Source organism: Gorilla gorilla, chromosome 3 (genome assembly GCF_029281585.2).
Source record: "Gorilla gorilla gorilla isolate KB3781 chromosome 3, NHGRI_mGorGor1-v2.1_pri, whole genome shotgun sequence".
In the NCBI taxonomy this organism is placed as follows: Eukaryota; Metazoa; Chordata; class Mammalia; order Primates; family Hominidae; genus Gorilla; species Gorilla gorilla.
In genome coordinates, this window is record NC_073227.2 from 46,908,263 (window position 1) to 46,921,742 (window position 13,480).

The 13,480-nt window shown below is 42.8% G+C and overlaps 1 protein-coding gene across 1 annotated transcript in view; it reads left to right on the plus strand.

Annotated features, from left to right (window-relative positions):
- Window positions 1–13,480, plus strand: part of FAM114A1 (family with sequence similarity 114 member A1) — a 78,134-nt gene that overhangs the window by 9,558 nt on the left and 55,096 nt on the right. The window contains exon 2 of the mRNA XM_019025883.4: window positions 804–1,159. Coding sequence (XP_018881428.2) covers window positions 812–1,159 — 348 coding nt within the window. The 5' untranslated portion in view covers window positions 804–811. The remainder of the gene's footprint in view (window positions 1–803; window positions 1,160–13,480) is intronic.

Sequence of the window (13,480 nt, forward strand, 5' to 3'; positions counted from 1 at the left end):
GTAATTTATAATGAAATAATTATACAACTCACCACAGGGTAGAATCAGTGGGAGCCCTGAGCTTGTTTCCCTGCAACTAGATGCTCCCACCTGGGGATGATGGGAGACAGATCATCAGGCATTAGATTCTCATAAGGAGTGCACAGCCTAGATCCCTCACACGTGCAGTTCACAATAGGGTTCATGCTCCTATGAGAATCTAATGCCACCACTGATCTGATAGGAGGCGGAGTTCAGGTGGTAATGCGAGCGATGGGGAGCAGCTGTAAATACAGAAGAAGCTGTGCTCACTCACCTGCCACTCAGCCACTGCTGTGCAGCTTGGTTCCTAACGGGCCATGGACTGGTACAGGGAGTAATGCAGGGTTGGGGACCCACAAGGTTACATAGAGTATTGGTTAAAAAAAAGTTTGCCCTGGCTGGGCGCGGTGGCTCATGCCTGTAATCCCAGCACTTCGGGAGGCCGAGGTGGGTGGATCACCTGAGCTCGGGAGTTCGAGACCAGCCTGACCAACATGGAAAAACCCCGTTTCTACTAAAAACACAAAATAAGCCAGGTGTGGTGGCACATGCCTGTAATCCCAGCTACTTGGGAGGCTGAGGCAGGAGAATCGCTTGAACCTGGGAGGCGGAGGTTGCAGTGAGCTGAGATCGTGCCATTGCACTCCAGCCTAGGCAACAAGAGCGAAACTCCATCTCAAAAAAAAAAAAAGTTTGCCCCTACCAGATTTATTTATCCAGGGCTTTGAATTGAAGCTTAACAATTCGATGAAAGCATGAGGTGTTTGTAATTGTGTTGACAGATACTAAAATGTCTGATGATGCTGGTGACACCTTAGCCACTGGAGACAAAGCAGAAGTTACTGAGATGCCTAATAGTGATTCTTTACCTGAGGATGCAGAAGTGCATTGTGATTCAGCTGCAGTTTCACATGAGCCAACACCAGCTGACCCCAGAGGGGAGGGGCATGAAAATGCAGCTGTGCAGGGTGCAGGGGCTGCCGCCATTGGGCCCCCTGTGCAGCCTCAGGATGCCAACGCCCTGGAGTCCCCTCTCAATGGAGACGTGACTGAGGATACACTTGCTGAATGTATTGATTCCGTCAGCCTAGAGGCAGAACCCAGATCCGAAATACCCCTGCAAGAACAGAATTATCCGGTAAGAATGGGTCATTCAATTCACTTCGGCCTAAGTTCTTGCTTATATCTACTGTGTGCAGAGCGAGCACCAAGCTCTGTGGGTGGGAATTGGGAGTTCAAAATGTACTGTGACATCCGCTCTGTCATCAGAAATGTGTTGTGTAGTGAGATTAGACATATATGAAAATAATTTGTCATAATATTTGCATTTTGATAAATGTATTATTAACAGTAACAGCCACCAATTATCAGACACACGCCGTGTGCCAGGCACTCTGCTAGCCACTTTATGTGTTATGTAATTCACTCCATCAACAGTTCAAACCTGGGTATTACTAACTCCAGCTTATACCTGTGGCAACCAGGCTCAGAGATGGTAGCTTGTCCTGGGCTACTTGGTTGTAAATGGAAAACATTGTAATATCACACATCATGACTCCAGATAATTAACAAGCCTGATTCCACCCTAAATAAGTCAATGTTTCTTTAAGATCACTTAAAATCTGATGTATATTTACAAGTCCATAGTGGAGATCTTCAGCCTTCAGATCACTGTTTTATCATCACACACCACCTTCCAGGGGAACAGAGGCAGAATGCACTCATCACCTCTCCCCTTTCAGTGCCTGCACCTATCTCTCAGGGTATGAGATAAGCCAGATCTCCCTGTTGGCACCTGGGCCACCAAGAAGACTATCCCAGCAGGGTTTTCCTGGAGCCTTCACCTCCAGCCATGTGGGGCCGGGCAGGGGTGGGAGACGCCCCACATGAAAGAAGGAGACAGGCTGCTCTCCTCATCCTGTCTGGAATGGACTGCCTTCTAGAAGGGTGGTGCAGGAGGGAGGAATTGGAGTCTTCCCTCAGCCAGGCCCAGCCCTGTTCATCCTGAAGTGTGCCACCACAGATCACCCCCTTGAGGTGACTCTGCAGCATGACGTGAGGGACAGGAACTAAACAGGGAACTAGGGGCCCTGGGCATTCACCCTCCAATCTATCATTAACTCCACGAGCTTGGGCCAGACAAACTAATGTCTCTGCGCTTCAGGTTTTTCCTCTATGAAGTGAAGAATTCTCACATGAAGACTTTGATGCATCCTTCTGACTAATGTTTTATGACTCCTGTATTCAAGATTGGGCTTCCCTCCCACCCACTTTTCTCAAGGGGTTTGACCCTCAGAACTGTCTGCGATGGGCTTCCTCAGGGGCAAGGTGTTTCCCTTCACTGGAAGTGTTTAAACAGAAGCTGAACAGTCATTTTGTAGGGATGTTATGGAAGCAATTTGAGGACCAGCTGGGAGTTTGAATCAGATAGGGTAAACATACACAAAATTTTGTTTATGAGTTTCAAGAGGTCGCTGACCCTTTGAAGCCATCCACAGATGCCCTAAATAATTAAGAGCCCCTAGACCAGAAGTTCTCAACTTCAGCTGAATGTTACCAGCCACTGGGGGAGATCTAAAATGTATTGAAGCCTGGGCAACGTGGCGAACCCTGTCTCTACGAAAAATACAAAAAATTAGCCAGGCATGGTAGTATGCACCTGTAGTCCCTGCTACTTAGGAAGAGGCAGGAGGATCACCTGAACCCAGGTGGTCAAGGCTGCAGTGAGCCGAGATTGCACCATTGCACTCCAGCCTGGGCAATGACAGTGAAACTCTGTCTCAAAAAAATAAATAAAATAAAATAGAGTGGAATAGAATAGAATAGAATAGAATAGAATAGAATAGAATAGAACAGAACAGAACAGAACAGAATAGAATAGAATAGAATAGAATAGAATAGAATAGAATAGAATAGAATAGAATAGAATAGAATAGAATAGAATAGAATAGAAAATATTGATGCTAGGGTCCCAACCCCAAGGATTCTGATTCAGGAATGGGGCTTGGACATCAGCAATTTCTAAAAGTACCCCAAGTGGTTCTAATGTTTGGCCAGGATTGAGAATAATTAGTTTAGGCTAAAGAATTTTCAAGGTCCTTTTTATGATTCTTTGAGTAGGTGGTCTTCAGTATCATTCCAGCTCTAAAATGCTGTGGTGCTACAATAACACTTCAAAAGTATTTGGAGACAAGCCCTTTCATTCTTTTGGCTACTAGGACACTTTTTCATCCATTGATCTTAGGACAACAATAGCAATAACAGCCACAAAACACATAGGAAGTAAAAGTGGGACATTAATAAGCCGCAGGTTTGGCAGTTTGCATGGTATTGGTGAAGAGATGGACCACTAGATTATGTCAAGAATCAGCCCAAATAGGAAATGGCAGAGTGAGGATTTGAACAGAGTCTTCCTGACTCCAGAGCGTGCTTTGCCTCCACACTGTCTGTCTCATGTAGGGAGCTATGGTTCCCAATTTTCATCCTAAGTGCTACTGTTAAAAATATCTTGGTACAGTAAGAAAAATATAACTTAGCCACACCAGTATCACCTAAGATGACTTAAACTGTATAAGCTCTACTAATTCAAAATCCATACTAATTCAAAATCCATATACATTCCAATTTCAGACATAATAATTATAACAGGATTGTTCATGAAGATAGCATAGTAAGGCCGGGCATGGTGGCTCATGCCTGTAACCCCAGCACTTTGGGAGGATGAGGCAGGTGGATCACTTGAGGTCAGGAGTTCAAGACCAGCCTGGCCAACATGGTGAAACCCCATCTCTACTAAAAACACAAAAATTAGCCAGATGTGGTGGTGCATGCCTGTAGTCCCAGCTGCTTGGGAGGCTGAGGCAGGAGAATCTCTTGAACCTGGGAGGTGAAGGTTGCAGTGAGCTGAGATTGAGGCAGTGAGCTGAGATTGAGCCACTGCACTCCAGCCTGGGTGACAGCGAGACTCTGTCTCAAAAAAAAAAAAAAAAAAAAAAAATCAGTATGCTTCTACCACATTTGCCTTAAATGTTTTGGTCAAATGGAATGAATCTTGCTTTGAAAACACCTTATAAACCTCCTGAATGCTACAGAAATTGAGCTGGTTGGTAACAGATACTCCACCTTCCCCACCCCCTACAACACTGACAGCATTTCAAGGACCTGGGAAAGGGGAGAAATTCCTAATAATAGAGCACCACGGAATTACCTGGATGGAAGTGCAAACACTGGCCACAGAGTTGGGCCCGTGGCTCTGGATGTATTGTGTTGGGTCAGAAGCTCAGAGGGAACAAAGGAGTGGGGACAGTACCTGTGAGTTTGTTTTAAGAAGGGCAGGAAAGCCGATAGGTTGGCTGAAAGGGCCTGGAGGAGAGGATATCACTTTCACCCAGGTCTTATTTAAACCATTCTACGTAGGTGCAAATTTAGTCTCTTTTTAAAGATTACCAGGAAAGGGGATTCTACTATCTCTCTTAGTAGCTTATCCTTTTATTAGAAGTCAATTTTATGCCTAGTCTTTGATTATTGTTCATTTTTTTATATTTTATTTGCCTCTTGTTGCATACTCATAAGAAATCATTTTGCATTGATGAAAACAACTCTTTCCCTGTTGCTCCAGAGCAGAGTGAATTGTACAAAACAAATTCTTGAATCTAAAGTTCATTACAAGGTGGTTGTTTGGATTGAACACAGGCTGCCCCTGAGGAATGGCAGGTTCTGCAGGAAAATAGCCAAGTGCAAAAGCCTATTTGACCCCATATACATCTACACCTGATAAATTCTCATCAGCACTTTAAAAAAGTTTCTGACCAGGTGCAGTGGCTCACACCTGTAATCCCAGCACTTTGGGAGGCCGAGGGCACCGGATCACCTGAGGTCAGGAGTTCGAGACCAGCCTGACTAATATGGAGAAACCCCGTCTCTGCTAAAAATGCAAAATTAGCTGGGCATGGTAGTGCATGCCTGTAATCCCAGCTACTCGAGAGGCTGAGGCAGGAGAATCACTTGAACCCGGGAGGCGGAGGTTGCAGTGAGCCGAGATTGCACCGTTTCACTCTAGCCTGGGCAACAAGAGTGAAACTCCATCTCAAAAAAAAAGTTTCTGTGAGGAATGCTTGCTTTACTAAAAAAAGAAAACTGGCAGAATAGACTTTGAGGACGTACTTCTAAGGCACATTAGATTTTGTGATAATGCGCATAAATGTGTGTGTGTGTGTGTGTGTGTGTGTGTATGCATATATATTTGTAAGTACCTGGGTCTGGGTCCCCTTAAAATCCACATCATTAGGCTCACATTTGCCTCAGGCAGCAAGGCCACCATAACTTGGCAGGTGGGGTGTTGCGACTAGCAGGTGGCCAGAGTCAAGGATGAGGCCACCTTTCTGGCTGGCACCTCTGTTTTTAAGGACCACACCATTTATGCACTCGGATAAACTATCTCTATCTTTAGGGCTTCTTTGCTTTCTTGTCCTTTCTGACATACAGACTCAGAAGCCATTGAATTGAGCCTTCTCCTGTAGGAACCCACTCTACAACCTCCGTGAGAAATGGTCCTCAGCATTGGAGGTTGGACCGGATTCTCTAAGGCCTCTGCCAGCATCATGACACAATGCATTATGCCCAGAAATCTGGGTGGTGTAACTATCTTCAGGATGCCTACAGTCTAGTTGGGGGAAACATTGTTGTATGAAAGCAATGATTACATGTCCTCTAGTACTAGATAGGACAGGCACAAGGGAGGCTTTAGACGGAGCATTTAAATTTGTCTTAAAGAGTCAGAGAAGTCTTCAGCCTCAATTCAAAGATGTTTGTCTTGAGTACTGGTTGGGAGTGACATTTGTTCCCAGAGCTCTTGTGGGACCTTATTATATACTAGCCAGTCAACCCTTAAACGACCCAATCTAGATCAAATTTCTCTGAATTCTTGACACCAAGAAAGGTTACCCAGAATTTTTAAAATGTCATCCCTACTGCTCAACACCAACGCATAAGGCCGATTATGGAGAAGGTCAAGAATCCCAATGTTAACACTGTTGAGTACTCTCATGGGAAAACATGGGAGTGTGGACCACCATGGATAGTTCTCTCCCTAAAAAAGGAAAAGCAGAATGTTTAAATGCCATAAAGTTATGGTCAAGAGAGACAAGGAGTAGGGGACACAGGCTGAGACATGACAGCATTTAGCCTCCTAAACCGGATAAGCAGAGTTTTCTCCAGTTCTGTTTTAGTATTTTCCCTTTTTGGCCTGCTCTAAAAGGACAGTGTTCCCTACTGCCTACGTTCCTTATTCTGTGTTCCCTGAACGGTGACACCCAGTTTTGGCTTGGACAACCAGGTGGATGGAGGTGCCATTCCGCCATAGAGAGCAGTGCTTCCCAGATCTGGAGGTGTATTGGAATCATGTGGGGAGCCTGTTAAAAATTCAGATTCCTGGGCTCTACCCTAAGAGATTCTTAGGCACAAGATCATAGTGGAAGCTGAGACTCTATTTTTAATGAATTCCCCCAGGTGACACTCTTACAGTCAGTCTGTGGACTAGAGTTTGGGAACCACTAACACTAGGACACAGAAAGAGCTAGTTGGGGCACGGGGAATAATTGAGAAGATGGTGAGTTCAGTTGGTTTTTGGTTTTTGGTAGAGACGGGGTCTCCCTGTGTTGCCCAGGCAGGTCTGAAACTCCTAGACTCAAGCTCTTCTCTCACCTCAGCCTCCCAAAGTGCTGGGATTATAGGCGCAAGCCACCGCACCGGCCTGAGTTCAGTATTAAATATGCCATGCGACATCCAAGTGAAGATACTTTGTGGACAGTTGGTTAAAATGGTCTGGAGAGATAGGTGATTCAGAGGCTATCAGCACCTATGTGGTTATTTCAGTAATGGAAGTGGGTAAGATGGCTCAGGTGTTAACATATAAATAACAACAGAGGCCAAGCCCTCAGCCCTGGAAGGTTTCTGTCTCTAAGCCAATTTGGCTGGGCACAGCTCTTAGGGTTTTGTTTTGCTTTTTAAATAGATTATGGTAGCTAGCAAAGAAGTTATAGTACAGTCTCACCACTACCACATTCTATAAGCGAAATCAAGTTTCAGATCACATTGTACCACACTGATATTTTTAAATGCAACGGTAATTAACAAGAGAGTTGAAAACGGTGTATGAGAACTCTTTCTCATGTAGGCTTGAGAACATCCCATTGTTTAGGTGCTTTGATCACCATCTTGAATGAAAGGTTTACTCAAGGCAACTGTCTGGATTTCAGAGCTAAGGTTTCTTCCCTGATAGCTGGCATCAAGTCACCAGAATTCCCCAGAGTTGAAAGATGGATGGAAGACCATTTACACAGGGCAAAATCCTTTGTAACACCCTATTCATATAAAACTGGGAGGAGCAGAAAATATACTTAACTGTTTACAAATCTTGAATACTTTTAAAAATTTTTATTTATATTTATTTATTTATTCGAGATAGGGTCTCCCTCTATCGCCAGGCTGGAGTGCCGTGACATGATCTCGGCTCACTGCAACCTCTGCCTCCCAGATTCAAGTGATTCTCTTGCCTCAGCCTCCAGAGTAGCTGGGACTACCGGCATCTGCCACCATGCCAAGCTAATTTTTGTATTTTAAGTAGAGACCAGGTTTCACCATGTTAGCCAGGCTGGTCTTGAACTCCTGACCTCAGGTGATCCATCCATCACAGCCTCCCAAAGTGCTGGAATTACAGACATGAGCCACAAAGCCTGGCCCCGTCCTGTTTTAAAAAAATAGTCTCTCTCTCTCTCTCTGTTGCCCAGGCTGGAGTGAAGTAGCAAGATCATAGCTCACTGCAGTCTTGAACTCTTGCATTCAAGTGATCCTCTTGCCTCACCTTACCAAATAGATAGGACTACATGTGCATGCCACCATGCCTGGCTAATTTTTTAATTTTTCTGTAGAGACCAGATCTTGCCATGTTGCCCAGGCTGGTCTTGAACTCCTGGCCTCAAGTGATCCTCCTGCCTCGGCCTCCCAAAGTGCTGAGATTATAGGAGTGAGCCACCGAAGCCAGCTCCTTGAATACCTTTATTTTTACCATCTAGAACCCCTTTCAGATATTGAGAATGCTAGTAAATAGTCCACCATGTGTACCAATTAAAACCCATTTTTGCCATTAGGTGTGGTAATTGGTAAAGCATCAGATGTTACCAGATACCGATAATAGAATCTCTATAAATAGCTGCCTCCAGAGTATGGCTTTCCTGATTGGAATGCTGGCTGACCACCCTGGACTGTGCATATTTTATTGGAATGCTGACAGCACTTGGATTGTAGGTTAATTTGAGAAGCACCCATAATGTCACAATATGCATGTAGAAGCATTCTAATGTAAATAACTGAAATCATACTACAAGATGGTAAAAAGGAAAAAAAGTGCGAGTCAGAAGATAGGCCATCAGAATAGAACACTCTAAGGCAGATGTAAAAGTGGGTGAGCTTTGGATGCTACCGAGAGGTCAAGTAAGTAATAAAAAGACTAAAATGAGTCCGTGGCTTTGACAACAGGAAGCCACTTGACCTTGATGAGAACGATTTCATGAAGTAGTGGCATAGGAGTCTTGCTGTGGAGGGAGGATGGACAAGGGAGGTGAATACAGAAGATAAGCACCTTTTTTTTTTTCTTTTTGAGACAGAGTCTCACTCTGCCTCCCAGGCTGGAGTGCAGTGGCACAATCTCAGCTCACTGCAACCTCCGCCTCCTGGGTTCAAGCGATTCTCCTGCCTCAGGCTCCCGAGTAGCTGGGATTACAGCATGAGCCACCACACCCGGCTAATTTTTGTATTTTTAGTAGAGACGGGGTTTCACCTTGTTGGCCAGGCTGGTCTCAAACTCCTGACCTCAGGTGATTTGCCCACCTTGGCCTCCCAAAGTGCTGGGTTTACAGGTGTGAGCTATGGTGCCCGGCCACTATAAGCACCTTTTTTAAGAGACAAAGAAGAAAGATGTGGAGCAGACACCAGATAAGTTTGAAAGACACATTTTGTTCATGTTGTGATTTTCATTTGTTGGCTTTAAGATAGAGGAATCATGTGCATGATTAAATGTAACCTATATAGAAAGCATGTATAGAAATGTAGCCTGGGCCGGGCACAGTGGCTCACACCTGTAATTCCAGCACTTTGGGAGGCCGAGGCGGGCAGATCACCTGAGGTCAGGAGTTCAAGACCAGCCTGGCCAACAAGGTGAAACCCTGTCTCCACTAAAAATACAAAACTTAGCCGGGCATGGTGGTGGGCACCTGTAATCCCAGCTACTCAGAAGGCTGAGGAAGGAGAATTGCTTGAGCCCAGGAGGTGGAGGCTGCAGTGAACCAAAATCACACCACTGCACTCCAGCCTGGGAGACAGAGCGAGACTCCGTCTCAAAAAAAAAAAAAAAAGGAATGTAGCCTGTACAGGGAAGCAGCTTGTATATAAAAAGGCTGAAAAGCTAGGAGAGAGTAAAACCAACCTAACCAGGTCAGGAGATGTGTAGGTGGAGGTGCTATGGTACCTAAGAGGAAGGTGCACTTCCATAATAATGAAAGGGAGGAAGTAATTGTGAATCGCAGGGTAGTGTACTTAGATTTGTGTTTAGATGGGTTTTTGGTGTAGGCCTGTGTATATTTTGTGCATAAAAAGAACTACTCAAATGTTTAATTGGGTTTAAACAATTCGTGTTCCATCTATGAAGATGACAAACTCAAAAACCCAATCTTTAGGCTTCACATGAATCTCATAAATCTCACTGTTTAGAAGTCCAGCAAAATCAAACAGTCACTTTCAAGGTACTTTTGGTTAATGTTCGATTTGGTCCTTTTTACCAACTTACACACGTTTAAATACTTTAAACTGCATTTATAATATATTCTACTTCCTTTTAAAGTACCTGAATTATCTACTTATACAAAACCTTGCTAAGTACTTAATAATTGTTATAAAGCTACTAAAATAAATTTACAGAGTTGACTTAAAGACCTCTTAATAATGTGTGGAAACTTGGGATGATTTCAGCTTAAAATCAGAAGTCTAATAGTTCAATTATTCATTTTTGATTGATTTTCAAAAACTGTCACTCTAATAGGTCAGATTCCTTCAACATTAGTAGTACAGAAAAGAACAAACATGCCCAAAAATATGAATAGCATATCTTCCATGCTTTCAACCTTCCTATGTTTAATTTTTAAATCTTCCCAAAGTTGAATGATGCATACTTACCAAGGAAGAAAATTAGCTGGAAATAACTGAGGCCATTTTCAGTCAGATATTTTGACAAGAGTTTCAGACTCCAGAGCAATTTTCATCCTCCCAGCTGTCATACTGACCCCCTTTTTAGAGTAGCTATGTCATGAGTTACAAAAATTAAAAAGTGTTGATCACCCTATGAGTTACAAAACTCACAGGTTTCATTGCCCACATCCCTGGATACAAGTTATACGCAGCACCTGATTCTTGATCTGCTCAAGGAAATAGAACAACCAAGTTGCTCCTTCAGCTTTAAGATAAGTACATATGTTTTCCATCTAAATGATAAAGGCCTTTGAATTTGATGGAGTTCTGGGATTTTACTTTTTTCTATCTAATAATACCTTTAAACTTGATAGCTTAAAATAAATGCATTTTCTATTTAATGATAAAGACCTTTAAATGGGATACTAGATATGAAAATGTCTTTCCTATTTAAAGAACGTTGAACTTGGGCCAGGTGCAGTCACCCGTAATCCTAGCACTTCGAGAGACCAAGATAGAAGGATCACTTGAGGCCATGAGATCAAGACCAGCCTGGGCAACATAGTGAGATCCTGTCTCTACAAAAAATAATTTTTAAAAATTAGCTAAGTGTGGTGGTGCATGCCTGTAATCTCAGCTACTTGGGAGGCTGAGGCAGGAAGATCACTTAAGCTCAGGAGTTGGAGGATGTAGTGAGCTATTATCATACCACACACTCCAGCTTGGGCAACAGAGCGAGACTCTGTCTCCTAAAAAGAAAAAAGAACTGTGAACTTGATGGAATCCTACATTCTTTCTTAGTACCACACAAAGGTTTAGATGTTTAAATGATTTCCAGTTGAGTTTTGAATATCCCTTTTGATTAAGCCAAATCTAATTTGCTGTTATAAGAGTTATGGGGAGCAGGCAGGAAGCTGAGAGAGTTCTCATCTGATGGCTTTTTTTCCTCTATGTATTAGGATGTGAAGTTGTCTATGGAAGGAGGTGGGAGTTATGGGGGAAGGGTGAGAAAAACGTCTTTAAATCCCTCTATTGGTAATAGGCAATCTGAGCAGCTCCTTGCTGCCTGTTGTAGCATCTCCTAATTGTGTGACATTAAGTCCATTTAAAGTGGAGACCATATTCATGATGAGATATATTTATAATTCATGCTTAACATTTTTTTATTAAATATGTGTATTTAATCATTTGAATATTTACCATTTGATAACATATTTATAGCTGATCAAGAAGTCACAGCTCAATGTCAAAGGACTTTATTAATAAAGCAATTGAAGCAGTCACTTATTATACAGCAAAAAGTTCTAGACTCATTTAACATTTATTTCCATTTGCTAGTCAATTACCAGCTGTCAGAACATAATAAATATTATAAATTTGAGTCAGAAGCTGTCACCTCTAATTGTATTAACTCTTCCTAATCATAGGTAGTGATTTGTCCTGTGAAAGAATGATATTAATCACTGATTTCCATCTGTCTTCATAATGGTGTAAAATTGCTACTGGATTCCATTGCTGAAGTGAAGTAAATCAATGTAGACACCAAAAATGAAAGCAGGCAGTGATGAGTCATGAATATTTCCATTCATGTTAACAAGCTTCTCATTGTTTCCAGACAGAAAGAAAAAAAAATGACAGCTAACTTTCAAAGCTTTTTGCTTCTTAGTCTTAAAAGCATAGTTTCTTCTTATTGTTTCTAGCTCACGCTTTTGGAGTACTTCTTATATGCCAGGCACTATGCTCGCAACATTATATGAATTATTTCTTTTGATCTTCACGAACCGGTGAGGTTATTGGTTCCTATACTTATGGCTCTTATGCCACTATTGTTTGCATTTTATAATGAGGAAATGAAGGCTTAAAACAATTTGAGTAACTTGTTGTCCAAAACAGTAGAGCCTGGAGTCAAACCCAAGCAATTTAACTTCCATAACTCAGTCTCAACCAGTACTCTACACTGATGGGTGGCATTTGAATCAGTTAGGAATGCTTTTGAGTCAAAGTAACTAAAATCCAACATATAGTAGTTCACAAAATAGTAATTTTTTTTCTCTCACTTAATACAAAGAATGGAGATAGGCAGCTACTTATGTTGGTTTAGTAGCTCAGCGGGGCCAGGACCAGTGACTGAGACTCCTTGGCCTTTCCCTTGAGGCAGCAAAAATGACTGCTTCAATTTGAAGCTTCATGTCCACATTCAGGGCAGGAAAAAGAGAAGGGAAAAGAGTGGGCACTCGCTGTAACTATAAGGTATCATGAAAGCAAAAACTTTTCCATTTATATATCTCATTGGTTGAAAACTGTTTCATATGGCCATCCTTATCTGCAAGGGTAGAAAATAGCAAGGGAGGCTGGGCATGGTGGCTCACACCTGTATTCCTAGCACTTTGGGAGGCCGAGGTGGGCGGATCATGAGGTCAAGAGATCAAGACCATCCTGGCCAAAATGGTGAAACCTCGTCTCTACTAAAATAGAAAAAATCAGCCAGGCGTGGTGGTGCGCAACTGTAGTCTCAGCTGCTTGGGAGGCTGAGGCAGGAGAATGGCGTGAACCCGGGAGGTGGAGCTTGCAGTGAGCTGAGATCGCACCACTGCACTCCAGCCTGGTGACAGAGCAAGACTCCGTCTCAAAAAAAAAAAAAACAGCAAGGGAGTTGGGAGTTGGGGATGACTAATGGACCAGCTGTGAGTCAAAAGTTATGGAATCTACGAACTCTGTAGGAATTTTCCACTGCCTCCTTACTTTCTTTCTGCCCGCCCTTCCTTCTTTCCTTCCTTCCTTCTTCTCTTTTGAGTAAAAAAGAGCTATGATTCTCCATATAGGTAACTCATAGAATATTTATTCTTGCCTTGTTTTCTAGAATGTGTTCCCAGATAGAGAAAGCTGTGGTTCCCTACTTGAGTTAGGACTCATTGGTTGCAAGTAACAGAAACACGCATACCTGAGAAAATGGATGCGTTTCAGCCATTTATTCAACAAATATTTATTAAGCATTCATTATATTCCAAGCACTCTTCTAAGCTCTGGGAGTATATCAGTGAATAAAACATTTAAAAAAATGAACAAGAATATGAGAGAATCTCATAGAACCCAAAGATCAGAAAGCAGCAGGGCCTTCAGAGGGACAGAAACCAGGGACTGAGAAGCTGTCAGGAATCCAAACAGCAGCTCTAAGCCAATCTCCATTCTGCTCACTCTGCCTTCTCTTAATTCTTAGTCT